This window comes from Branchiostoma lanceolatum, chromosome 2 (genome assembly GCF_035083965.1).
Source record: "Branchiostoma lanceolatum isolate klBraLanc5 chromosome 2, klBraLanc5.hap2, whole genome shotgun sequence".
NCBI lineage: Eukaryota > Metazoa > Chordata > Leptocardii > Amphioxiformes > Branchiostomatidae > Branchiostoma > Branchiostoma lanceolatum.
The window spans coordinates 2,644,984-2,672,077 of record NC_089723.1 but is presented as its reverse complement, the minus strand read 5'-3'; the positions used below and the strand labels follow the sequence as shown (position 1 = coordinate 2,672,077).

Genomic DNA, 27,094 nt, shown 5'->3' with positions numbered 1-27,094 from the left:
GCTCAAACAGGAAGATGTTTTATTCATTAGAAAGTCGTAGTATAAAACATATTACAAAACCATAGCTTGCTGACTACGAAAATGCTACTAAAAATGGACAAAAACTACGTATATCACACTATGAGTGTTGGTCCATACAAAAAGGCACGGATCTGTGGTTTATATGGTTGATATTGCATGTAGATTTTGGTAACAGTACGTAACTTTCACCGATATCGTATCTTTCACCACAGTTACGTATTGCGATGTTTGGTCCTGTACAGAGGAGGTATATAGTCTTATAGACCATAGTCTAGCCTCCTTTGCAGGGCTCCCGGGCGTCGCCGACGTTTATTTTTGAGGGGAGCGCTAATTCGCTATTTTCAACATATCGGGGACAGTTTTTTTGCTGGGGAGGTCATACGATTTCCCCAGCAAAAGAACCTGGCCCCGATAAGTTGAAAATCGCAAATCAGCGCTACCCAAAAAATAATGGTCGGCGCTGTCCGGGAGGCCTGCAAAGGAGACTACCATACAGTCAGTCCAAGAATGGTATGTCTCTCAACAGCAGTACTCTGGCTATACTATACTAGTGCCTGTGCTCCTTCCAACATCGTTCTAAGAGGTTGTGCGTTCAAAGGGCTGTAGTCTTAGACTCTACATTGGCGTCTTCTCCGCTCTGCTGGGCTCGTAGTCTCTTCAAGTCCGATTTGATTAAAGCTGGACGGCAAGACAGAAAATGCATGATAGGTCAGTGGCTTTTCCTAAAAAATGTCCAAGCAGTTGAAAAGAGAAGAAAAAGTACGTAGGAAAGTCTGATATAGCGATTATCATTTTGACAAATCGAAGGCAAAGGGTTTGAGACGATCCATGTCATTACATGTGAGGAATAGATATTAGGCTTTTTTGTCGGGCTAGCTTTCTACTTTGACATGTTTTTTTTTCTTTATGTGGGGTTTATAGAGAGAAGAAAACATGAAAAAGTAGACAGCCCGACAAAAACGCCCCAAAACACGTCAAAAACCAGCCAGAACTCCTCCTCCTGCTTGGAGAGTAGAATACATGATAATAGATATTCGTTATGATATGATTCGATATAAGGATTTATATCAAAGCGTAAATAGTCATGTACGTGGAGGTTTTAAGTGTTCCCCCTGGCTGTTACAGCGGGCTGTATTTATAGGCTTTATGATAATTATTTGTGTGAATCTATTATCTGTGTGCTTTAACACGCGTCGTATAGTTGATAACTATAACTTTAAGTTTAACTGGCTGAACTTCAAGGTGAATATTCAAGGTGAATATAAATGGCATCAGGCGATCGAGAACAGTAAAAACGCTACAATTAGCTACGGGAGACCTGGAAGCCAGTTTCCCCTGGTCTTCATCTTACCTGTGACGATGGCGCCGATGAACAGAGTGACGCACAGACACAGGTTTCCCGCCAAAGTGCTCAGGTTGTTCACCAGGTAACCCATGAACAGCGTCAGGGCGATACCAAACGTCTGCAGGGCGGGAAAATAAGACATTGAAGAAGTATCGTTTCTTTTCTACCGTTTATTTGTAAAATATATTCTAAGTGCCAGTAAAATGAAATAACCTACATTTATGGGAATATAACATACAAATATGACCCATGTCTTACAAAGAAAACATAAATCGTATTATGGGGGCAGGACCCGTCGGTGATTTGTCCCGCCAAAGAGTAAACTCTTGATTTAAAAGTCACATTTTTCTTAAAGAAAAGTTCACATATTTACGTTAATTTTCATTTCACTGGCAGTTTACAGCACAAGAGCACCACCTGGCGGTGTCTATTTAAAGTGCACCCACCTGTGCGGAGGCATTGAGCAGTCCCGATGACGTCCCCTCCGACTCGGGGTAGGTGATCTCCGCCGCGAACTCAAACCCGAGCGGCAGGTATCCCGTCATGAAGAACCTGGGATAAACAGAACTCGAACAATTAGTAGGTTATAAATTCCAGAGCAGAGTGCACTTGTGCTCATTCGAGCCCTTCCACTGAGAAAGCCGCGCAGACGAAACATTCCTGATTGTGGGCTTAGAAAAAGTTTTTAAAAGTGGACTACGCAGCTCCAGCGCCCTTTCTGAAGATTTGGCGTGAGTGTGTACGGTTGACTTGAGATTGTCAACTACAATTTCCTACAGAAGTCTAACAATATCGAAGAGTTCCTCAGTCGCAAGACTAGTACTTTCTTTTATCTTCATATCTTCATTTTAAATGTCACAGACTAATAGGGCAACGCCATCAAAAAGGCAAAAAATCCTTTTTTGCGGTGAATTACATTGTTTAAGACGTACATGTAGAGTTTCTCAAAGGTTTCTTAGAGGCTTGCAAAGTTACAAGTTCTGTAGCTATGGACCAGACCAACTTTCTGCTTTGTCCAATGTCTAGTTAAAATGTTAGGACATGCATCGTTGCCGTAAGAGACATCCCGGAACCAACAGGAGTCCAACTTACCCCAGTGCGCCTGCAGTTACGAAGACGACCGCTAGGTAGCCGAGGTCCAATGTAAACGTAAATGCCGTCATGCACAAGAAAGACAGGATGTACACAACCACGGTCGTACCCCTGTGAAGGAGTCGGAAAAATAGAGGGAGCAATGGGAAAGAAATAGTTGAATAACACGAAGCATAAGCATTATGAGAAAATGCATACAATATGAAGAAACTGTAGTCCTCAAATTTGCAATGTAGTATTGTCGCGAGCTTTCTTGCCTTTTCCAGCTTTAGCAAAGGTTCTAAATCTAGCTAAATATAGATAGCAAATATGTCGCTTAAGCTACTCGTAGCACAGTAGGCCTATGTTTAGAGTTACTACATCTGACACGACGTGGTATTTCATCATTACAAAAGCCATCTAACAGTGGACAGGAACATCTGGAGTTGGGCCCGGTCAGAACTTAAAGCAATACAGTAGGTTAATTGTGACGCTACTTGAATGTCCGTGTCCTGTCGAGCCAGATGCCGCAAAGCACGGACCCCAGCAGTCCGGTCAGTACGATGGTCAGGCCGATCCGGCCAACATTCACCTCCTCACCCTGCAGGTAGATGAAGTAGGTTGGTACTATTTCACTAGTCAAGGTGTCTTTGATATGAAGTTCATTGGAGCAATAGAATGTTACAAACCTGTGTCATCCATGATGTTTGTTTGCTTGTGCGCGTTTGTATCTTGCTTAAATTACGACGTTTACAAATGTGTATGCAGAAAAGGCTTTAGATCTTAAGTTATTTCGACTAGTAACTGCACCATCTGATCTTCTATCTCTGTTAGTTTGCTACTCAAAGGCAAATTGAAATGGTCCGAGCAGTCTTTCAAGCTGCCAAAGATTTAGCGCCACCTACCGGATACTTGGAGAGCACCACCTGATTCAGCAGCGTGGAGATGGCGTAGAAAGACCCAGTGTTGATACCTACAAGTAAACACCGCAGAAAACGATATAATAGCTCATTTTGGTGACAGGACAGAGATGAGCAACGTATTTATAAAGCATTATCCTACGATTCATATCATTATTTCATGGCATAGCTGGATACCAAAGCATTTGCTAATAACGTCTATACTTAGGTAATAAGTATAGGAGACTACAATGATATTAATGGTGATAAAGATTCATTCATTTATTCAAAAGGAAGACAAGAAGGAGGAGAAGGACAAAGAAAAATAATTATAAGATGATGATGAAGTTAGGAAATGCATGATATGAAGAGGCACTAGCAGAAGCAGTTTTACCGTGCGTGTTGAAAAGAAGAATAAAATACATCAGAGGACGAGGGTTATTGTGACAAGAAAATAATGTGAATGGATCTAGAATAGTCTCTAACCAGATAAGAATCCTTACCGTACGTGATGAAGAGAACGGGAAAATGTGTATCATACACGGAAGATGAATGGGATGCAGATGACAGTGACAAGAGGAACAGATAACGAGAAGATGCTCTAATTGGATCAGCATCCTTACCATACGTGATGATGAGAAGGACGAAAGGAACGCTCTTCACAAGTCTCTTGATGGAGCCGATGTAGGAGTATAAGGAAGGAGGGTGATTGTTTGTTTGTTTGTTTGTTTGTTTGTTTGTTCCTTACCATAAGTGATGATGAGCAGGACGAAAGGAACGCTCTTCACAAGTCTCTTGATGGAGCCGATGTAGGAGTAAAAGGAAGGAGGCTGATAAGCCGTTTGTTTATTTATTTGTTTGTTTGCTTCTTACCATACGTGATGATGAGAAGGACGAAAGGAACGCTCTTCACCAGTATCTTGATGGAGCCGATGTAGGAGTACTCCGCCTCGCTCTCAAAGATGGCGGCCTGGGCCGGGCTGGGAGGGATGGGCGGCTTCTCTCGGAAAACTGATGAGCAGAACAAACAATCAGTTGTAAGAAACAAAAAACGTAACTGGGATAAGATTCCGCGGAAAACTGGACAGAACAAATAATACAAACAAAAAACTTTGCTCCGTAGGTTGTTGAAATTCATCAAAAAATCCAACTGGCCATATACTAGTAGTTGAAATTTGCTGCGATTGACAAATCTGTACTCCGATGACCAGCCTAACCCTCTCATCAATTTTTTTTCATCAAGAAAATGAAAAACACTGCAGATGGTGTATTTATTCCAACGTTGATGGTAGAAATACTGTGTTTATGCTGTTCTTCTTAGTGATATTAATGTGTGTTTGTCTCGCACGATTCTCCCTTGTCCGTCATTGTAAGACAAGATCTGTAACATGGCGTCTGCAATGTGCTTCCACGGGAATCAATGTCCTCGTATGACCTTCGCAAAGCCTTCACGCTATGGCAGGGGGAGGGGGAGCCTTAGAGCGTAACGAGGTCGAGGTCTAGTCACGGTCACTGTCAATCCAAGCAAGGCCTGCAAATATGGTTCGTTGTTACAGCTGCTTCGAATAAAACCGGGAGGTTTCTACCGTGGCCGACAGGAACAATGAGGGCCTGCATGTTTCCCGACAACGCTCTACGCTAAATTCGGAGGGCCGGCTACGTAATACGCTAAATTCAGAAAGCCTCCCTACGCTCTACGCTAAATTCAGAAAAGCCTCCCTACGCTCTACGCTAATTTATGGAGTGGTCGGCAACGCTCTACGTAAAATTAAAACGGCCGATTACGCTCTACGTAAAAGGGGCATGCAGGCCCTCAACAATGAGCAACCTAATTTGGGTGCGCACACACACCTACTTTTAGTGCGTCAACAACACCCCGACTTTGAGTACGCGTCCACAACGCGACTTTGGCAGTGCGTCCACGCCGCTAATTTGTCAGCGCGTCAACACCGTTACTTTCGCTGTGTTGGCCTACAGAATATATTGCTCTCAGAAGCCTGCAAATATGGTTCATTGTAACATCTGTTTCAGATTAAACCGGGAGGTTTCGTTGTCAGTCTTTCCAGGGTCTTTCTGGTCAACCTGGTAACAAGGGCAAGGTCAAGCCACGTTCAGTGTCAGTTCAACTTCAAGCAACATGGCAAAGATTTCAGGTTTCAGTTCAGTTCTTAGAGTTTAAGCTTTGGTTCAGTTCAACTTAAAGCACCATGGCAAAGATTTTAAACATGGTTAATTGTTAAAGCTGTTTCGGATAAAACCTGGAGGTTTCGTTGTCAGTCTTCAATGGTCAATCTGGTGACAAGGCAATAGTCAAGCCGCGTTAGGTTCAGTTCAACTTCAAGCACCATGGAAAAGATTTTAAACATATTTGATTGTTACAGCTGTTTCAGATAAAACCTGGAGGTTTCGTTGTCAGTCTTCAATGGTAAACCTGGTAACAAGGTCGAGGTCGAACGACGTTCACTGTCAGTTCAAGCAACATGGCAAGCCCTGTAAATATGGTTAATCGTTAGGCCATGTTGATTTGATGATATTGATGACATCCTCCGAGAACCCCAAAACTGATGGAGCGTGCGAATAAATAAGGGTTTTAAAAGATCTTAAAAAGGGGCCTTCATTATGAAATCTACGTGGAAGATTTAAACACACAGAGAATGGTATACGAAATAATGGATTCTTCATATTTTTCACGTCTTCTTCTTTTACATTAGTATCCGTTTTTCGAAATATCTTTTTGAAATTTACGGCATGTATCTGCCCATTTCAAAGCTGCTTTGCACGATTTACTGTATGGCCGAAAATATTTCTTTTCTGGAAACGGACGAAATCAAATCAACATGACACTACAGCTGTTTCTGATAAAACTGGACGGTTTCGCTGTCAGTCTTAAAGGTCGGCCCGGAGGACTTTCGGCTACTCGCGATCGGTAAATGGCATCCGATATGGTCAGAGGCCAAATGAGGATAAGATTTCCTTATTTGGAGAGGCCCCATAACGGTCTGCATCTTGATGATATGGAAAACATTAATAATTTTTCTATACAGCAAAGCGTTTTATTCAATCAACGTTTCGTTGACCGTCTTTCAAATTGCTCAAGTCAATTCCGACTGATTCACTTTGCACTGCAGATAGGTGTCGCTCCTTCAGATGCGGTCCCAAATGTAAGTGACTTACCAACCTGATGAAAATATTCACGTACGGGTTTACCATGTTGTTCATGTTAGCCAGCCACGTATACTCACATATGATCATTGCCCCCCCCCCCCCCGCGATGTCATGGTTAGGGTTAGTGTTAGGCTTACGGTTACCTAGTAACTAAAGTCTCACTGGACCCGCGGCACGCTGGCGGCGTCGCTGCGGCCGATCGAATTGACAAACCACTCAAAACGAATTTCATTGACAAAAAACGAATCTTTTTAAGCTTTGTGTGTTTTATCGTCTTTTTGGTACATTTCGATGATATTCCCATTATAAAGTCAAGGGTAACACAAATCCAGTTTAGGACGCAGCGACGCCGCCAGCGTGCCGCGGGTCCAGTGAGGGGGGGGGGGAGGTCTTTAACTACTCACAGATGATGACCAGAATGAAGAGTAGAGTTGTAACTGCTGCGGTGCCGAACATCATGAGTCATACTACACGCCACCACAGCGATGTCAGGGTTAGGGTAAGAGTTAGGGTTAGGGTCAGGGTTAGGGTTACCTAACTAAAACTAAACTACATGTACTCACATATGATGACCAGTATGAAGAGCAGAGTAGTGACGGCAGCGGTGCCGAACATCATGACGTTCATGCCCCGCTCTACCACCGCGATGTCAGGGTCAGGGTCAGGGATAGGGTTAGGGTCAGGGTTACCTAACTATTATAAATCTAAACTACATGTACTCACATATAATCACCAGAATGAAGAGTAGAGTAGTGACCGCTGCGGTGCCGAACATCATGACGTTCATGCCCCGCTCTACCACCGCGATGTCAGCGGCGTTCGGAACCAGCACGGGAGGGATCAGGAAACCCAGAGCCACGCCGACCTGGAAATATCTTGTGTTACTTTTTATTCTGTCACCCTATTGCATATGTCCTGTCTAACTTGAGTCGGCATCTATGCTGACCCATCAAAGGAAAAATAAACCTCATACAATTTGTACGATCCCCGCGACTCGATAGCTCTGACTATAAAGTTGCAACGTACCAATTGGACACATTTTGTGCTTTATTTGGTACTGTTTCGTGATGCAGTATTCTTATCTTTGCATGTAGGCATATCAGTATGTTTATATGTCTTTATCCAAGTATGGAAAATGACTGGCTGTTCGTCAAAACAATCTTTAATATCTGTATCAAACCTGGTTTCCGCCGTAGAGCCGATAGAAGTGGCCGTGAACACCTCTCTAGGTCCGAGCCACACGGCAGAAGATGTTACCTCTAATAAAAACAAGCAAACAAACAAACGAACAAACCTGATTTCCGAAGACACCTATAGACGTAGCCGTAGACACTTCCCTGGGTCCAAACCACACGGCCGCCACGTGGGCAGGCATGATCTACTAATCAACAGAAACAAACAAACACACAAACAAAGAAACAAACAAACCTGGTTTCCGAAGACCCCTATCGACGTGGCCGTTGACACCTCTCTTGGTCCGAACCAGACGGCTGCCACGCGGGCAGGCATCCCGAGGATAAAGATCTGCGCCACCGAGCAGACGGTCTGGGCGAACATGGTCACCGCGAAGCGCTCCCGCCCCACCCCGGCCACCTTCAGCCACGCGCCGATACAGTTCAGGGACGACCCGAGGAGGCCAACCACACGGAGACCGTACCTATAGGCCGAGACCGTCGAAGGAGGAAAAGATTGTCAATTCTAAATCGCTGTAAATCAGTGGCATGTTCACTGATCAGGGCGCCAAATACTGGGTGCATAATTGCACTTTCCTGCACCCCAAATGTAGCTATAAAACTTTCTGATTCAAGTTCCGAAGAGGGTTAGTAACGTTTGTAATTAGCTTTAACTGATATTCTGCTTTACTTCATTTCTATGTTGTGGGCCTAGAATTGTTCTTGTGCACCTATTCCCAAAGTTGAATTTCGAGCCTTGCTGATACGAGGTAGGTAGATCGGTCTATTTATTCATCTATTAATTGATCTATTGATTGATTGATTGAGTTACTTAGTGAGTGAGTGATTGGTTGATTGGTTGATTGATCAGGTAATCAGACAGTACTTAGCGTAAGTCATACAGCGTATGTTATGACTAACTGCTCGTAAGACTGTGAAAATAGCGAGTAAAAGTTTGTCATGCTTCACGGTCTTAGACCATGTAGGCTGTATTGGTTTACGTCAGTTTCCTCCAGTATTGTGTCATCTCTCTAATCTGGTCGTAAGAAATATGCACAAATAAATCAACGATTAGATCCAGCCGTACCTGTCCAGTGTCCATGTAGCTGGGAAGATAAGCGGGATGTAGGCCAGCATGTACACCATCGACAGCCAGTCCACGGCCAGTATACTCACGCTGTAGTACCTAGTGGTTCATAAATGGAGTATCGGTTTATGTCATGCTTTATGTCGAAAACGATACTACACATGTATTCAAGTGTCCGTTACACAACACAACACAACAACACATCAGACTTTGTCGGTGAGAGTAGGGGTTACCCCCCACCCCCCAGTACAAAATATCTAGAATTATCACATAGCTAGATGGCGTCGACCAATCAGAAGCCTCCATTGCCCACAATAAGTGGTCTGTTATCACGCCATAACACACCACTTATTGACGTCATGTCAGAACACAACCGTTGCATTTTGTAGAGGGGGTATCATTTTTTATGAATCTTTTTCTTAACCTTGTTAAGAATAACTTTATTGTCTTAAAATTCCCAAACATTTCCTTAGCATACATAGACAATACATGAAAAAAGGAAAACAAATTCAATTTAAGTAAAATTCAAACGGAAGGACTACAAACATTATTTATCACACCCCCACCGTCAAAGTGGAACCGGCCCAGATCAAACGACATTGGAACCCGCTCGAATTCGACGGAGCTGAGCTGAGTACCACAGTTTTTCGTCAAAGAACTGTCAGACGCCGACTTAGAGTCAGTTTTCGGGTCATGGGAAGCTGGGGAAGACGCCCAGGAACATGCTGAAAGAGTTCAGGGGCGAGAAACTGGCGCAAATTTGCGGAGAGGAGACTCGGGAGCGAAAATAGGTTTTGATTCCAGGCTAACGTATTTCCCCAAGCTAATCTTAGCAGTGAAAAAATCGCTCATGAAGCCGCCGAACTCCTCCTCAGTTTCTACCCAGGGGGACCCCAGGAAGGTATGTTCACGTTTCTGAGGGGTTTTACCCGGCGAAAATTAAAAATATTGCTTTGATGTCGCCGTGTTCAAAACAAACGTGACACGCACTAAACACGCCCCCCTCCCCATGACACGTAAACCGATGTGTTGGCATCGAAAAAATTACGGTCAAAATCGCCAAAATTCTTACAAGTTTCTACCTACAAGGATCTCAGCAAGATACGTGTACACTTCTGTGGGATTATTTTCCGGCTTGAGCAAAAATTATCCCGGAAAACTACAAGCAAATCATGAAAGGGGATGTAAACATGCTTGATTGTTCTTACCACAGCCAACTAAGCGTTTAACAATCGGGCGTCAGGAATTGTGAAAATTGAACAGAAATTTACAATTATACCGCCCGATATAAAGTCTACGTGTCCACAACAATAAGACAAGTTACTGCTTGTTTACATTGGATTATATAAAGATCGTATGTACATTGGATTGATTTTACATGTATAGTATTAAATAAAGAATCTATGTATTATACAAGGATTTGTCTCTCTTATATGGGTCAGTTTGGATAGGCTATGTGAGGGGTTTTACCCGGCGAAAATTAAAAATATATGGGTCAGTTTGGATAGGCTATGTGACTTGTGAGGGGTTTTACCCGGCGAAAATTACAAATATATGGGTCAGTTTGGATAGGCTATGTGATAATAACGTTAATGACCCGCCTGTTCCTCGGTTTATATGGTGTCATAACGCCTGGTCAGGTGCTATAACCACCTCATAAAACCACCTCGTTCGCTTCGCTCACACGGTGGTTTTATTCGATGGTTATAGCACCTGACCAGGCGTTATGACACCATATAAACCTCGGGGCGGGTCATTAACCCTTAATTCATCAGCAAAAAGTGTATTATAAGCCAAAAAAAGTCCCAGAGAGCCTGCTATGGAGGCTAGGGATATCATGGCGATGGTAGGCCACAAGGTAGCTCTTAAGATTTCTTAATAGAGCCCCTGAGGACTCTATGCGACTTGCTGTTTTTTGTTAGAGCACAGCCATCTGTCCTTAGCCAATCAGGAGCGGGTATTTTGCTGTTTGAAATCCACATACACAGCCAAAGTTAGTTAGAGCACCTCTCTCCCTTGAGGCAGAGGTGCTCTAGCATAAAGTCTGGCTCTCCATTGGCTGAGACTAGATCCCAGGTTGGTTATAGCACCTCTGCCTCAAGGGAGAGGAAATAATGGTCACTCCTTGGTACTCGCCTGTCACCTCAACTGAACCACAGAAGTAAAACCACATGTGGACTGGGGATTATTCTAAGGAAAAGAGACTCACAAACCCAAACATTCATACTGGCATATTGTGTTTGTTTCAGTGTATATGTCAAACTATTTCCCAATATGTATGCTTAGCTTTGCTTCGGACAGATGGCTGTGCTCTAAATCAGTTCAAGGATGGACGGGCTTGTTTGTGAGGATATATCAGAGCCCGCCTCCCACGGAGCTTGTTGGCATCCTCGGGCTACGCCCTCGGGACGCCAACAACCTCCTCGGGAGGCGGGGCTCTGATATATCCCCACAAACTCGCCCGCCCATCCTTGAACTAATACTTAACACTTGTCTCTGGTTGAACCCAGACAGAGATTTCCTATAGCTAGGCGGCCCGCCAGACCTTGACAGACAGTTGACGGCCCATCTGAGAAGCCAGTAAACGTTAACGTTTCGATGTTCTGCCCCACATCTGCTTGGAGATTACAGGACACATTAACGACTGGTGGCTAATCATGCACTAATCAGGTTTACCTAAAGTGCTGTAAAGAAATGGCATTACATAGATTGATCACTATTTCATTGTAAATAAATGAATATTTACCTGACGATAATGTTGCTGATCACGCTGTAGTGGATCCATTGGAAGGCATTGCTCAGCGAGTAGGAGGAGAACAGAAGCAGCATGAACCACCGGCGCTTGTAAAGCTTGGTCCTCGGGCTGCCCGGCGAGTCCTCCCGAGGAGTCAGCGGGGACGGGTCGGTCGGCTTGGTCGGGGTCGACTCGGAGGTGATCCCGTCATAGGCTGTGTTCTCCGCTCCTTGTGCCGGGTCGGTCGACATCTTGTTTTGAGTGACCCTTGCACCTACTACATAAGATGCCTACACACTCTGTGGCTTGGTTAATGGTTAAGCAAGGCAGGCTACTTCTAGCTCACTTTGAATAGTATGATCAACCGCAAGCCGAGAACAGGCCTTGAACTGAACAACCCCACTCTTCCTGGCAAATCAGTGTCGGTGACCACTTGGCATAAGGTGGCACGGAGGACAGATGGATATATAATGTCTACCAGATTTCAGACAGTTGGCAAAACCGTAGAAAGTCTGCCAGAGGAGCTGACAGGATAAGCTATAGGTCCCGTAAATTTGTCCGTTCCCTGACACTTGGGGAAGTAGATCCGCTGTTTTAGTTTGACGGCCAAAACATCAGTGATGAATCGCCCTGTGTTTTCGGCACTAAATAAGGACCGACAAGTCTGGTTAATGGTTAAATAATGAGTCAATACTAGGGCGCTGAGCTCACTGCAAACGACATCTTGACACTTCGGACGTTAGTTGTGAAGCACATTATCATAATGGTTATAACCTGGCTTCTTTATTGACATCTTTTCTCTAAGAATGTCCTAACTTTGAAGACGCACAAAAAATCAAAACAATCGACTGACTTCAGATTAAACCCAAAGAGACCACCAAATGATGAGGTCCGAAACGCGGTTCGGTTACGGTGCCGAATAAGGACATTGCCTTACTTAGATCGTACCCGACAGGCATCGTGCAGTCCGCACCAAAACAACAATGTCCTTTGACAGCTGTGGGGATTTATTGGGCCACGCTCCCTGATCCCATTTTGTAAATTTAATACCTGATACATTGTAGAATATGTTATTCAATGGTTAACGTTATTTGATCACTATATACTAGTATGTCAGAAACTATATGTGTGTGTGATTGTGTACGGTGTGTGTGTGTGTGTGTGTGTGTGTGTGTGTGTGTGTGTGTGTGTGTGTGTGTGTGTGTGTGTGTGTGTGTGTGTGTGTGTGATTGTGTGTCACCACGAGTGTGTGTGCATGTGTATATGTGTGTGAAGCTATACGGATAGATTGTAATGGTTGTTAGCTTTATCTTGACAAAACAAAGCTTTGAAGGTCGACGTCAAGTTTGATTTTACGGGTATCAATGAAGGAAGTCAGTGTTTCACAGCAACAAACAGGGTTGATAGCAGACCATAAAACGCCAGGCTGGCAAAGTCTAGTCCGCTCTATCCGGAATGCAAACATTGACGCCTTTGCCAGAAAAGGTGAACCTGTTGATTGCCACAATGTCAATCCTGGGTCATGAGTGATGCAAATACGTTGTCTCCCGCCAGGTGACGTTATTACTAGCAGCGCTCCAGTGCGAATGCTGTTAGAAGAGTTAGTCGAATGAGCTACTAGCTTTCTTTCCCCCATTCGAAAGCGCTGCCGAGCGAATCACGTGCTAGTTTTCTTCTCTATCCAAAGAAAGATTCGCCCCCCTCCCCACACACGAACTCGATGTCGTGATGAATTGAACCCAGCACTTCAAAGACCACGTCTAGCGAGTTAACCTTCTCCCAGCTGAAGTAGACTCTTACCACTGAATTTGTATCTGTTTGGAGGTTAGGCAGCAGGGCCGGGAGAAGGTTAGTAGATTAACCAGGACAACAACAAGAAAAGAAGATGGCGACGTCTGCCCGTGACACGGCTCTGTGGCTTCACAACAAACTGGGCGCTACAGACGACCTGTGGGCGCCCACCTCCGTCACAGGGCTGCTGACGCCCGACACGCTGTACAACACACGGCAGTGCTTCCTGGAGCTGCAGGTATGTGTCTGTATTTGTGGTCTTGCTATGTTCTCGCAATGAATGAATTGTGTCAGAAATAAAGCTCATGTCCTCTCTCTCTCTCTCTCTCTCTCTCTCTCTCTCTCTCTCTCTCTCTCTCTCTCTCTCTCTCTCTCTCTCTCTCCCCTCTCTCTCCCTCTCTCTCTCTGTCTCTCTGTCTCTCTCTCTCTCTCTCCCTGTCTCTCCCTCTCTCTCCCTCTCTCTCCCTCTCTCCCTCTCTCCCTCTCTCTCTCTGTCTCTCTCTCTCTCTCTCTCTCTCTCTCTCTCTCCCTCTCTCTCCCTGTCTCTCCCTCTCTCTCTCTGTCTCTCTCTCTCTCTCTCTCCCACACACTGTGTTCGTGTATGTGTGAGTGTGCAATGATGTTTGATAAACCTCCTTGGTGTGTGTAAGTGTGTGTGTGTGTGTGCATGTTTGTGTGTGTGTAGTGTGTACTATTACTACTAATGTGTGTGTGTTTGTGTGTATGTATGTTCGTGCATGTGCGTGTGTGTCTCTATCTCTGTATGGAAATGTAAAAATTATGGCAGCCAAGGTAGTTGGCTAAATGTAAATCTTAACATTATTTTGCCCTTGAAAAATAACAACTTCATGATAAGCCTTCTGTCATTCTTCTGCTTGTCATTCTACAGTACTACTAGTAGTCATACATTGTCCATCTAATAGTGTTCTCTGATTATTCTCAGGTTCCCGTGAAACTGAAGCTGCTGCTGGCACTGGTGCATCTGCCCAGACGACAGCTGCAAGGTGGGCAGGGAACTTGTTTCTTATTCTTAAATTTGTTTAAGGAGGTTAACTTTAAGCTTCAAAAGTCCACAAGACAGAACTATCAATTAAAATTACTAGTAGTAATTTTCGTGACCGGGCAGAGCCTTCTCAGCTACTCTGTAAAAATCTCTTTGTTACAGGATGATGTATAACACAAATATTCCTTTATATTAATTTTTCCGAAACTCTTCCCCCAGAATCATCTGCCACTGCAGAACATGTGATCTTCCAGACCTTACAGGGAGACTAAATTTTGATTAATAATCTGCTTGCTTCAAGCTGGTTGCTTTAAGCCTCTTTATTCTAGCCTCTACAAGGCTCCGCGGAAGGCTGGAAAAATAGTAGAAATTGGCTAAATAGAGTGAATAGTATGCTAAGGAAGTCAGCTACGGAGAGAGGGTCCAATATAGCATTTTGGGCCCTCCCTTTGCAGCCAACTCCCTTAGCATACTATTAGTATTATTCATTCTATTTAGCCAATTTTCACTACAAGTATTTTACCAGCTATCCGCGGAGCCTGATAGAAGCTATCTTTATTCCACAACGATGTGTAATTTCAACTATTTTCCTAAACTCGTCCCCCAGAATCCTCTGCCTCTGTGGAACACGTGATCTCCCAGGCGCTACAGGATGACGATGCATGGGTGCGGATGATCGCCGACGTCGTGCGGTCCTACCCCAAATCCGGCGCCCTCAACACGCACATGGAGGACAGCCAGTCTGTGTACGGGGACACGGTGGAGAACCTAAGGGGCCCTGTGTCAGAGGTCTGTTTGTTTTTGCTTGTAACGTTACATGTATTGCATTCCCTATTCTTCAGCAGTTCTTTCTTAATTCATTATTGAGAAAACAATGGAAAGTCAAAATGCCAATTTTGCCAGGGAGGATATATACCTTTAGGCATAAGTCACCAGGTTTGTATTAAACAGTACAAGCTGCATATACAGACAGATTCATTTGATCCGCTCACACTGGGAAGGACCCCAACGCTTTTCGATAAGTGTAGTGGGTTCTTTTACGTGCTTGAGGTGTGGCTCTCCTCTAACACACCAGGTTTGTACTGATGAACAGTACAGGCTGCAAATAGTACAGATTTATTTGATCCACTCACACCGGGAAGGACCCCTACTCTTTTTTGATAAGTGTGGTGGTTATTTTTATGTGCTCGAGGTATGGCTGTCCTCAAACACAAATTTTACATGCCCAATCAACAGTATTTACATTTGAACGCTAGGTGGCTTTGTCTCTGATATACTATAAATGCATTTAAGTTCATGTGGTTTTGAGTTCGCGTTTGAGACAATAGTAGACAAGGGGGTAGGAGGGCAAAAAACAACTTGACAGCCAATACTGTGAAGGCAGAAAAGTTTGCGGCGGCCTTAAGTTTGCGGCGAAGAGCTTACAGTACTAAGCGTTGCTGTTTACAACTAGCAATTTTACAATGTGATTTTCACCCTTCTTACAGGTGGACACCTCGTCCCTCCTCCCTCTGGAGTGTAAATACCTGAACAGGAACGCGCTGAACGCCATGCTCGGCCAACAACCTCCCCCTGTCAAACACTTCGCCTTGAAACGGAAACCGAAATCAGCCACGCTTCGTGCAGAACTCTTACAGAAATCCAGTGAGGCGGCGTTACAGCAGAAGAAGGGGGTTCCAAGCACTCCGATTCCCGGAAAGGCGCGTACGCTTTCCGTCGGGCGTAGGATCGACACGACCACACCGCTGAAGGGAATTCCGAAGTCGTTCACGGCGTCAAGTCACAGCGGGTTCCACGGTAGCTCTGCTACGGGAGGGCGCAGCGTGGCGCGCCTGGCCGCCATGACGGCTTCCCGGAAGGTGTGCTTTATTTAGATTTCTAATTACTGTACTTATCTTCCTGGAATCTGATCTGGTGGGAAAGGTGGTCTTAGTCCTTCCACAGTGAGGAGATTTTGAAAATGTAAGGAAACAAGGTACATTATAACTATAAGCCTTAGGGCACCCATGAGGAGACTTAATTCTTTTCAACCACATGTAATTAGAAGGACTTTTTGTCAGTTTGGAGGATCATACTAACATTTTTCACATTATCAGACAAGTAAGGTCTTGCTAAGTAACATTACACTAGTTGAAAAAGTAAATGTAATAGTACTAAGAGTGGTGGTCACAAATGATAGCGTGGTTACTGATATACCTGTTATGCTAAAATGCAGTAGCTAGAACCCTGACGTTTGTTTTCCAGGGCGAGCGTGGAGCGAAGTTCCTTGAGATTGAGGAGCAGCCGCTGGGCGGCCAGGCCAAGAGGAGGAAGAGGATGCAGGATGAGACTCAAGAGAAGCAGAAGATGAAGGAGGAGAAAGAGAAGGAGGATGCTGCCACGGCAACGCCCGACTACGCAGCCGGGCTGCTGGCTGCCGCGGCAACGGCGCAGAAGAATGCAGTTCCCGTGACGACGATAGAAGTAACTGCACCGTCCTATGCACCGAGCACAGCACTTAGGACCAACACTCCTGGGACAGCACCTGCCACACAAACTACTGCTACAGCAGGTCAGTACTTTGTTACAAAAATATATTTTTAGGGTACTGGTGAAGCTTAAAGGGTCTTTTTGTAAATTTGATAATCATGACTTTCATTTCAAGTGACAAGTCATTTTCAAAAATAAACATATGTCATGACATTTACTGCGTTAAAATCTGTTACATATATGTCTTGTTTTTCTCTTACATTTGATTCTTTTTCGAACTGGTAACATAATAGAAATAAATAATGCAAGATAGCAGTCACTGAAGCAACTGGATGATATTGTAATTGTATCAAGTTGCTTGATTAATGCTTATTTTGTATACCCTGTATCTAACCACCTGGATGTCTGACCTTTATCGATGTATCAAGAAATCCATACAAAAGTGCAGAAATTTCTTCTCTGTCCTCCGCAGTGCCCAATTCGATGGCTGCAGCCTCTCAAGCAACTGAATGATTTTGCACAGAACTACTGAGTTGCTTGAGTAACTGTTATATTGCATATGTAACAACATGGATGTCTAACCTTCATTTACCTTTCAAGTGCTAAAGTTTTCTTCTCTGTCCTCCGCAGTGCCCAACTCGGTGGCTGCAGCCAGAGAGAACTTGCAGCAACAACTCCAACAGCAACTGCAAGCCCCGCAGTTCTCCGCCCAGCCGACCCTGCAGCAACCGCAGCAGCAGCCAACCCTGCAGCAGCCTGCAGGCCTGCAGTACGAACCACAAGCTGCAGCTGCAGCACAGTCCACCTCAGCATCATCAGGTTTGTATTCTTTTATATCCGTACATTAACAGTTCTCAGTCCAGGCCTAACACTGCAGCAGCCAAACCTGCAGCAGCAGCCCACCCTGCAGCAACCTGCAGGCCTGCAGTATGAACCTCAAGCTGCAGCAGCAGCCCAGTCCACCTCTGCTTCATCAGGTTTGTGTTGTCTTTCTTACTTATTTTCACATAAACAGCTCTCAGTCAAACCCTAACCCTGCAGTAACTGCAGCAGCCGACCCTGCATCAACCTGCAGGCCTGCAGTATGAACTAACAACTGCAGCAGCAGCAGCACAGTCAACCTCTGCTTCATCAGGTTTATATTTGTGGAGAGTCAGAGTTCTGTTGCAGCAGCACAGCAAACTCACATTGTTTTTACTGTCACTACAGCTTTCTGAAAGTAAATGACTTGTTACTTTTAGCAAATTGTGATCTTTCAAACCTGTATTCACATTAAAGTTTGTAACAACGAGTCATTTACCTTGAAGAAGACTGATACTATCAGTGATAGAGTGAAGGGAACAATTTGAGTGAGGTCTGTGTTGTGTACTGTGTTACAATGTTGGTTGGGTTAGGTTGTAATTGAGTTTTGTTGTTTGGGTTGGAGTAAAAGATTAGCCATCAACATCTATGCGTGTAGATGCGTAAAGAAATTTACTTTTGTGTGCAAATAAATAATACAATGCAGTCTCTTCCCCAGCAGCGTCCCAGTCCCAGCAGAAGAAGGGCCTGTCCCTGACCCGGGAACAGATGCTGGCTGCTCAGGAGATGTTCAGGACATCCAACAAGGTGATTATACTATTAAAAATCTGACAAAATAGAAAGTCAGAAAAAATGCCAAGAAAGACTTTCTTAAACGAACTGAAGCCTAACCTTTGCTTGGGGATGGGGAGTGGTAGATTAGGACCCCTCTTGAGTAAAAGGTTATAAGTTTGTTTGTTGATGAAAGTTAGACATCCAGGTAGTAAGATACGTAAAAAATAATTACTCAAGCAACTGGATAAAATTTTGAAACAGACGTTTCAGACAGCATCCACTGTCTTTCGTCAGTAAAAAGTTTGTTGTTGCTCACTTGACTTGCATGCTCAGCCCTTAGAATGGATCATCAAAAGCTGAGGTCCACTGTTTATACCACTGGTCAAAATTGGAAATTCACAGGTACATTGTACATGATATACATGTACAAAGGGTCTGTCTTTGCTATCATCACCAGTGCATGTAGCTTCTCATCAAGCTAAGACTGAATTGAGAAACATTACTAGTGTGGTTGTGTTCTCGGTAAAATGGCATGACTTAGGAATGAACTTATCTGCTATGGATGGATATGGTTATGTTGTTAATTGCGCCAACTATGGTATGATTTGCATAAATAATGAGAAAACGATTGTTGGCCAAGATATTGGGTCTTTGAACTCTTGTTTCTTTCATTTTTTTCAAGGTCACTCGACCGGAAAAGGCACTGATTCTCGGCTTCATGGCGGGGTCTCTTAAGTAAAATGTAGTTTGTGCATATAACGTAACATAACAGGAAAACAATTGTTAGCAAAGGAATTGAGTCATTGAATATTTTCTTCACCATTTTTCTCAAGGTCACGCGGCCAGAAAAGGCACTGATTCTTGGCTTCATGGCGGGGTCACGGGAGAACCCATGCCCCCAGCAGGGCGACAGCGTCACCATCAAGCTGAGCGAACACACAGAGACCGTGCCCAAACCGGATGGAACTGGAGAGGCTAACATGGTTGTGGACACGCTGTTCGAGATGAACTACAAAACGGGGGAGTGGAAGAGACTGAAGAAATACAGGCCAACTGTCTGATCTGTATTTCTTCTTCTGTCCAGTTTCTTGAAGGAAAAGAAAATCTTGCACCTCCTTGAAGTTAAAGATGTGCAGCAATCTCTGACAATGCTTTTTCTTGATGAACTGCAAAATTAAGAAGAAAATGTAAAATGGAATGGAAGAGGAATACAGGCTAACTGTATGGCCTGTTCTTCTGTCCAGTTTCTTAAAAGAACGAAAGATATTCTTGAACTTTCTTAAAGGCATCAAGAGCACTTTATGTGGCTTCAAACTCGAATAAAAAACTCAATTTTTTTGTCATTTCTACACATAATAAGTTTCAATAAAATTATACCATTACATATCGACATTCAAAGAGCAAAGATGCGATGTCGTTGTGCGGTGAGCACTGATAGAAAATCCAAGCGCAGTCAGCGCTGTCGCTGTCATCCATTTTTGGAACGTGAAGTCACGTCGCCGGAACATGCAGAGAATGGACCGTTCCAGTTGAACACCAGAATCACACACAAGTACAAAAGAGACGGTACTCTGCACTAGCGGACTTAGAAATACTTGGCAATGTGTTACATAAGCCCTGTGCCCGAGATGTTTTTTTTTTCATTTCGTTTTTTTCCTGAGCATTCATGGAGCCAATGGCAATACAGAGAGAAATCTGTCCCAGATAACATACCCTGCCTGTCCTATAAGCGCTGTTTTGAAGAATGTTTTCCAAATAGAACAGGGGGTTCTATATGGTGTCCTACGGGATCGGTTTGCGTTCTGTTTCAGTCTAATTACACTAGGCGCATGAAACTCAAGGGATAACTTTGTAGCTTATTTTCGCGCAGCTTTTCAGGACTTTTAACATGTAATTATCTCGCAAATGAGGTAAACAGTGGTATTAAATGTCAATTTCATAAAGATTACAGCAGCTAGAATATTTCTAGTTTTCAAGCCATATAAAATGCTCTGGATGCCTTTAAAGGTGTGTAGCAGTACCTAATGCCAGTTTAAGATGAACTACAAAACGGGGGAGTGGAAGAAACTGATTGAAGCAATACAGGCCAACCGTCTGATCTGTACTTCTGTCCAGTTTCTTACAAGAAAAGAAAACATCCTCTAAGATGTGCAGCAATACCCAACAATGACTGTTTAAAGTAACATGAAATACAAAACATTTCTGTCCAGTTTCTCACTCTTGGAAGAGGAAAGATCTTGATAATGCATGTTTAACATGAACTGTGATACAGGAGAGTGAAAAAGACTGAAAAAGTACAGACCAACTGTGTGATCTGTACTTCTGTCCAGTTTCTCAGAAGAAAAGAAAATCTTGCACCTCCTCATCTGCAGCAATCAACTGTGAAAGAGACTGAAGAAAACCAGACCAACCCTGTGTGGACTGCAATGTGCAGTTTCTAAAAATGAAAAGAAAACATCTTGCACCTCCTATGAGAAGTGCAACAGTATCTTACAATGCCTTTAAGATCAACTGTAAGGCATGAATTAAGAGATGGAAGACATGCAGACCAACCTTGTGATCTCTATATAGTTCCACGTGTCTGTATATGTTTCTCTTATTAAAATGAGCAAAAACATGTAAAATTGATATGTGACAATGCTCAGATACTGATGAGAAAGGACAATTAACATGGGAGAGTACAAGATACTGAAAAGTAGTTGCAAAGCCAGTACATTGAACTAGTGAGAATACAGCTCTACTAGTTATAAAACAAAGTTTAGTCTATAGTGAACATTATGAACATGTATCGGAACATGGAAAACTGTTGAAAGGTGCTACAATGCTATTATAGTGCTTACATCTTTATTCAATGTCAGTAGTGCAGCGTAACAGTGTGAATACATTGCCTCTGACAGAACAGATATGGACAGGTATGTCCATTGTACCGTAGCAGCAGTAAACAGTGTCTGGGGGTCAGGTGTTATGGTCTCATGACTGACAACATGCCAAGCATTCTTAGTCTTGGCAGTACCAGCCAAGGAGGCACTGAGGGTACAGTTTCAAGGAATTTGTTGTTTTGCATAGGGTTTCTGTTTGGCCTTTTCTCTACTGACTTATGCTGTTATCAATACATATTTAGTACCTGTATGATGATACAACAGAAAGATTGTAGAACTGATACAGTGTCTATTGCCTCTTTACTTGAAATGCTACCTTAATTAAAACATCTCTCAGATAAAAAAAATCTCACACGAGTTCTTGTAGCTTAGCCTACCAACATGGCTGACTATTACGTCATTGTCACGTGACTGCATATGGCTCATTGCCAGGAGGTCGTGGCCCTCCTCGGATTCACGAATCTGAACTTACAGTTGTTCATGTTCCTTTAAAACATACACCAAATAAAATATATCACACGCGTTCCTAGCCCACCAACATGACCGACTCTGAATGACGTCACAGTCACGTGACTGCAAATAGCTCATTGCCTTCCTCGGATGTACGAATCTGTAGTTACATATGTACAAAAATGACAAGGGTTGTTTCTTCGTCTTGGTCATCAGCATTGTCTTCCCTGCTTAGATTGTACCTTAACATCCTGCAGAGGACTTCCCTCAAAGCGTAATCTTGCATTAGAGTTGAAAAACACACCCATACAATATTTTGATGCTAGCTAAATAAGCAAACATCCACGGGAAGCTGTTCTGGAAAAACGTGCTGAAGTATTGGGATCTCCCGAAACTGAATGACGTGACACCAAGCAGCTCGTTGCCATAGTACGAATCTTAAGCGGCAATTGTACAGGTTCATTTAAAGCAACTCTGTGATAGAATACATCAAACGCGTTCTTGGCCAACCAACATGGCCGACGCTAGATTACATCATTGCCACGCTGGCCTTCCTCTCCTTGGATGCGCGAATCTGAACTTGCAGTTGTTATTGTTTCTTTAAAACATCTCTCAGATTTAAAAAAAAGTTCCCATTTCTTTACCCCACCAACATGGTCGACGCAGAATGACGTCACAGTGACGTCACAGTCATGACAGCTCATTGCCACGCTGACCCTCTTCTCCTCGGATGCACGAATCTGAACTTGCAGCTGTTGTTTCTTTAAAACATCTCTCAGAGATTAAAAAACAGTTCCCATTTTTTTTGCCCGCCAACATGGCCGACGCAGAATGACGTCACACAGTCATGATAGCTCATTGCCACGCTGACCGTGCTTGGTCTCCTTGGATGCACGAATCTGAACTTGCAGTTGTGATTGTTTCTTTAAAACATCTCTCAGATAAAAAAGGTTCCCATTTCTTTAGCCCACCAACATGGCCGACGCAGAATAAAAACGTCACAGAGTGACGTCATAGTCATGTGACTACAAACAGCTCATTGCCACGCAGACCTTGGTCTCCTTGGATGCACGAATCTGAACAAGCAGCTGTTGTTTCTTTAAAACTTAGAGATTAAAAAAAGTTCCCATTTCTTTACCCCCACCAACATGGTCGACGCAGAATGACGTCACAGTCATGATAGCTCATTGCCACGCTGACCTTGGTCTCCTTGGATGCACGAATCTGAACTTGCAGTTGTAACTGTTTCTTTAAAATATCTCTCAGATAAAAAAAGGTTCCTATTTCCTTAGCCCACCAACATGGCCGACGCAGAATGACGTCACAGTGACGTCACAGTCATGACAGCTCATTGCCACGCTGTCCTTCCTCTCCTTGGATGCACGAATCTGAACTTGCAGTTGTAGAGGTTGCACACGACGCGCTTAGTCTTTCGAGAGAACGCGTACATCATGGACGCTCCTAAGATCAGAAACGACAACCCACAGGCGAAGAAACACCAGAACAACATTGCACAGGTCTTATGGAGGTGTTCAGACGTCTGTCCGACGAGCAGTCTCGGCGCCGTGCACTCTGCAACCAGGTTGTCTCGGGTAAGACACGGCGGGTTGGTGATCACGTCCAGGCAGTCGCAGCGCAGTGGGTTCCCGTTGAAGTGGAGGAAGATGCGCTCAGGTACGACGTCCAGGTGTTCGCACGGCAGGTGAGAGATGCGGTTGTTGTCCAGGTGAACGTGCTGCAGGTGAGGTAACATCTCCAGACCGGCCAGGGCCTCGATGTCTACCTGTGGAAGGATGTATCATTTTCCTTATTTTGTGGTAACTTAATGATCTTCCGCAGCATAGTAATGCTGTACAATTTGACGGAGGCGTTTACAGACGGCTAGCCTTGTTAACAGTACAAACACAAAATTCAAGAAAATAAACCGCTGATCACTTAACTGTTTTGAAAATTATGGGACTATATACTGAAATATTCATTAAGGAAGAAAGGTATTAGACACGTAAGATGAAAAAGTATAAAGAACATAGAGTTACTAAGAGCGGTCATTGGCAAAGGTAAAATGTTGTCCCATAGCCTTTTTGAGGGCACGTTATTGGAAAGCGAAGCCCATCAATTTCCTTCAACCGCCTTTTACCGAACCGAAGTAAGGTACCCTTTTTAACACCTGTGTGGAGTGAGCAAATTAATTCTTAAGTGCCTTTCCCAAGGGCACAACATCGATGGTATGTCAGGGGACTCGAACCTGGACATCTGGGTTCTGGGCCAAACACCCTAACCGTTACGCCAAAACGACGTCATTGAAGGTACGTAAAATTAGGACGTAGGCAGAACGTTATGCGAATACGGTAATTAACCTGCTATCTAAACCTATTATAACTGCCGAATCTCTTTTGTTCTCTTTGGTCAACGTTGCATCGGACTATCGGAGTAATTATAATTATGACCGTTGCATAAGATATGCCTTTGGACACAACGAAATGAATTGAACCTATAAACGAGATATCAACCTTAAATACGCGAAGACGACCTTAATCACTTACGTTCTGCCGACGTGCTCATCAAATGGGACCTTATCACAATGACCTCACCTCGACGATCTCGTTCTTCTGAGCCTTGAGCACCTGTAGTGACGTCAAACTGACGAACACGCCTGCGGGCAGACTGGTCAGCTGGTTGTGGGAGATGTCCAGAGTGACCAGGGCCGTCAGTCCGTCCAGCGCCCCCGGGTCGATCCGCTCCAGCTTGTTTTGCTGAAGCTCCAGCGACTCGAGCTTGTCCAGTGCCTGGTGGATGCAATGATGAGTAATGAAGAAATGCTTCCATCACGATGTTGCTTCGCACACGGTTTAAGACTTATCTATTTGTACATTATGTACATATGGTTCATGACTTATCTATTTTCAATATGCTTATGTGTACAGTACTAACCCGTGAACGGCAGGCTTGGGTTATGGTTTTGCGGTTCCGTAGTCCTGATGCAATATTAATTCCCATTATGCTGTATCTATGATTCACATCTAACTCTAACAGAAGTTCTGCAATATAGAGACCTCTGCTAAGTTGTATTTGATGAGTAAGAGGTAACGTTTGATTGAAAGATATTTCTACTAATTGGATAGTAATCAAATGCCCTGAATTGGCAAAATTCGTAAATGTTGGCAGTGCAATCTTCTGTTCCCGCCGTACCTGGAAGGTGCCCGGAAGCAGCCATTTGAGGTGGTCATTTTGCAGCCGGAGTGAGGTGGTTGTGACCGGGAAGGACCCCGGTAACTGTGGTGGGTTTTTATCGTGCTTGAGGTATTGTTCTCAAATGCGGGACCCCTAATAACGTAGGCTATGCGAGGGAAGTCTCTAGCCGAAGCTAACCTCTCATTTTCACCTACGTAAAGTGAGGAAATTTGTGTAAAGAGCATTTCCCGAGGGCACAACATCGGGGCCTGTCAGGGATTTGAACCCAGAACCTCTTGATGCTCAGATAAAGTTTAACCCGTGATAATTACGCCACATTGGCGGCAGTCTCTTTCACTGAATGACGTACCTGGAAGGTGCCGGGCAGCAGCCAGGTTAGCTTGTTGTTCTGCAGCCGGAGTGAGGTTGTTGTGACGGGGATCCCTCCTGGTACGGACAGCAGGTCCCTGTTCCGGCAGTCCACCGCGCCTTTCTGCTGACACCTGCATACGTCACAAGCCTGTTTGTCTGAGCCACTCGTCTGCTGAACTGCGCATGCGCTGATCATCGTGAAGTAGAGGATGACGTCAGCGTTCATTTTTGTCTAGATGTGTACTTTTTTACTGGACTCTCCATTCACATCTTCGCTGGAACTGCTGCTAGAATGTACGATAAACGGGCGACAGTATTACAGTATAGATACAGTTTATAAAACATTGTTTAAGTTAAAATTCAGCATTGAAATCCCCTATTGGTACCCATCCAACGTTTTTATGTTCAAAACGGTGTAATATGGGAGTTTATTATCAACGGTTACATGGAATGATATTCAGGAAGGTTTAAAGGAAAAAGATAAATCGTGGTGACATATATCATTTTCACTATTTCATCATCCTATTCTGATATTTGTAGTATAGTGTTTTTGAAGTTGTGTAGTTATCTATTGTAGAAAGGTGTATACACCCATCCCCATTATCCCATAAAAACCTGTGACCCGCCCTAAATATGTCCCCGCCATTACACAAGACGATATTTCCAACATTGAAGAAATGGAAGAAATTACTTCCGGTTTATGTCGCAATCGTAGCGACTCCGAAGTCAGCAAAGAAAGACCCGTGACATGTCAGTTGTCACCTTATCTTTGCACGTAACGTCAAATCACATAATTTTGCTGGGTATTCTTAAGATTAATACAGTGATAAATCACCAAAAAAACATTGAATTCAAAGAGATCCACTAATGCAGTATCAGTTAGCCTGTATTTACACAAGCTCTCGGCCGGAGGTTACTGACCCCTAGGGGGAAAGCGGTTTACAGGCCGGCTGGCCACTAGGAGCGCGATTCGTCAGGCTACAGTATCAGCAGTCTTCAAGATATATACATATCAAGTTGTTCAAAACATTCGATGTTTTTTGAAATGTCGTGGTTTTAGGGCACCCGGTGGAATTATCTGAGTTGATTGTACATACGTCACAGTTATTTGTGTACGTAAAATGGTTGCTGACACATGTACGTCACTAGATCAGCAGTGATATGACACTCAGCTAGTTGTCTCACCCTCTCATTAAGACTAATTACTGTACACTGCCGTCGGCGAGCAAATAATGCCACAAGGAATACTGCGACAAAATATCGGACCAAAAAGGAACAAGAAATAAAGGAAAACCTACCTGTATGTAAAGTAGTTAGAATGCAAACAGACGTTACGTTGTTCTAGGTGGAATCAGACGAAACGCCATTGTCAACTGCGCACGACATGTCGATGTCAGTGACCTGTAGACCTGCACCCCCACTGTTTGTTTACATAGCACGGTAGATTCCACAAAACTTCCTGAACTGACAATGGCAAGTTCCCTAAACACCTGGCGGCTGATTACCCCCCTATGAAGACACAGTCGGTCTTGGAAGGTGGTCGACGTTAGATATTTTTTTTCCCGAAGTCAGGATGCCATTCACGTCATTCCCCGGTGCGTTCACACCTTAATTCTGTTGCAGTCGTGCCGGTCAATTAACTGAAGGGTGGGCTAAGTGCTGCCGAGTTATGCGGTCGGACAGGTTGGAGTCAACAAATCAGTACTGCCTGCGCTTTCAGAAACTATCGCATGGTGGCGCTATAAATCAAGACATCAGATTGAGTGGTCGTTTCACGCTGCCTCGTATTGTCCAATAGCTTTTCCCGCTTGGATGGTACCTTAATATAACATTCTGTAGATAAGTTCTCTTAAAGCGTAATCTTGCGTTAGAGTTTGGAAACACCCACAT

At 44.0% G+C, this 27,094-nt stretch overlaps 3 protein-coding genes across 5 annotated transcripts; 1 reads left to right on the top strand and 2 right to left on the bottom strand.

Moving 5' to 3' along the window:
- Positions 1–601: 601 nt before the first annotated feature.
- On the bottom strand, positions 602–12,475 carry LOC136427183 (heme transporter FLVCR1-like). The gene is made up of 11 exons (XM_066415958.1): positions 11,507–12,475; positions 8,761–8,859; positions 7,930–8,158; positions 7,225–7,366; positions 4,210–4,347; positions 3,343–3,410; positions 2,935–3,038; positions 2,459–2,569; positions 1,813–1,918; positions 1,373–1,484; positions 602–699 (listed from the first exon to the last, which is right to left on the bottom strand). The coding sequence occupies exons 1-11, from the start codon at positions 11,743–11,745 to the stop codon at positions 614–616; spliced, it is 1,434 nt and encodes a 477-aa protein (XP_066272055.1). The 5' UTR covers positions 11,746–12,475; the 3' UTR covers positions 602–613.
- Positions 12,476–13,119: 644 nt separating this feature from the next.
- LOC136427182 (negative elongation factor A-like) lies at positions 13,120–21,492 on the top strand. Of its 2 annotated transcripts, none has more exons than XM_066415957.1 (9): positions 13,120–13,523; positions 14,229–14,289; positions 14,896–15,077; positions 15,776–16,147; positions 16,533–16,839; positions 17,388–17,576; positions 18,280–18,365; positions 19,166–19,617; positions 20,340–21,492. In XM_066415957.1, the coding sequence occupies exons 1-8, from the start codon at positions 13,380–13,382 to the stop codon at positions 19,391–19,393; spliced, it is 1,569 nt and encodes a 522-aa protein (XP_066272054.1). In that variant the 5' UTR covers positions 13,120–13,379; the 3' UTR covers positions 19,394–19,617; positions 20,340–21,492. The 2 variants fall into 2 exon arrangements, with proteins under 2 accessions (XP_066272054.1, XP_066272053.1); XM_066415956.1 differs by having other exon boundaries at positions 18,277–18,365.
- Positions 21,493–22,771: 1,279 nt separating this feature from the next.
- On the bottom strand, positions 22,772–26,839 carry LOC136427180 (immunoglobulin superfamily containing leucine-rich repeat protein-like). Of its 2 annotated transcripts, none has more exons than XM_066415954.1 (4): positions 26,503–26,839; positions 25,203–25,491; positions 24,253–24,447; positions 22,772–23,444 (listed from the first exon to the last, which is right to left on the bottom strand). In XM_066415954.1, the coding sequence occupies exons 2-4, from the start codon at positions 25,428–25,430 to the stop codon at positions 23,010–23,012; spliced, it is 858 nt and encodes a 285-aa protein (XP_066272051.1). In that variant the 5' UTR covers positions 25,431–25,491; positions 26,503–26,839; the 3' UTR covers positions 22,772–23,009. The 2 variants fall into 2 exon arrangements, with proteins under 2 accessions (XP_066272051.1, XP_066272052.1); XM_066415955.1 differs by having other exon boundaries at positions 25,203–25,485.
- Between the last annotated feature and the right edge of the window lie 255 nt (positions 26,840–27,094).

Coding starts and splice junctions, on each gene's coding strand:
- LOC136427183 (XM_066415958.1), bottom strand. CDS start 11,745: ATGTCGACCGACCCGGCACAAGGAGCGGAGAACACAGCCTATGACGGG. Junction 8,159..8,760: donor GCTACATGGACACTGGACAG/GTACGGCTGGAT, acceptor CTCGGCCTATAG/GTACGGTCTCCGTGTGGTTG. Junction 1,485..1,812: donor TGCTCAATGCCTCCGCACAG/GTGGGTGCACTT, acceptor CCCGCCCTGCAG/ACGTTTGGTATCGCCCTGAC.
- LOC136427182 (XM_066415956.1), top strand. CDS start 13,380: ATGGCGACGTCTGCCCGTGACACGGCTCTGTGGCTTCACAACAAACTG. Junction 13,524..14,228: donor AGTGCTTCCTGGAGCTGCAG/GTATGTGTCTGT, acceptor GATTATTCTCAG/GTTCCCGTGAAACTGAAGCT. Junction 14,290..14,895: donor GCCCAGACGACAGCTGCAAG/GTGGGCAGGGAA, acceptor CTCGTCCCCCAG/AATCCTCTGCCTCTGTGGAA.
- LOC136427180 (XM_066415954.1), bottom strand. CDS start 25,430: ATGAACGCTGACGTCATCCTCTACTTCACGATGATCAGCGCATGCGCA. Junction 24,448..25,202: donor TGCTGCCCGGCACCTTCCAG/GTACGTCATTCA, acceptor TGCATCCACCAG/GCACTGGACAAGCTCGAGTC. Junction 23,445..24,252: donor AGAAGAACGAGATCGTCGAG/GTGAGGTCATTG, acceptor ATCCTTCCACAG/GTAGACATCGAGGCCCTGGC.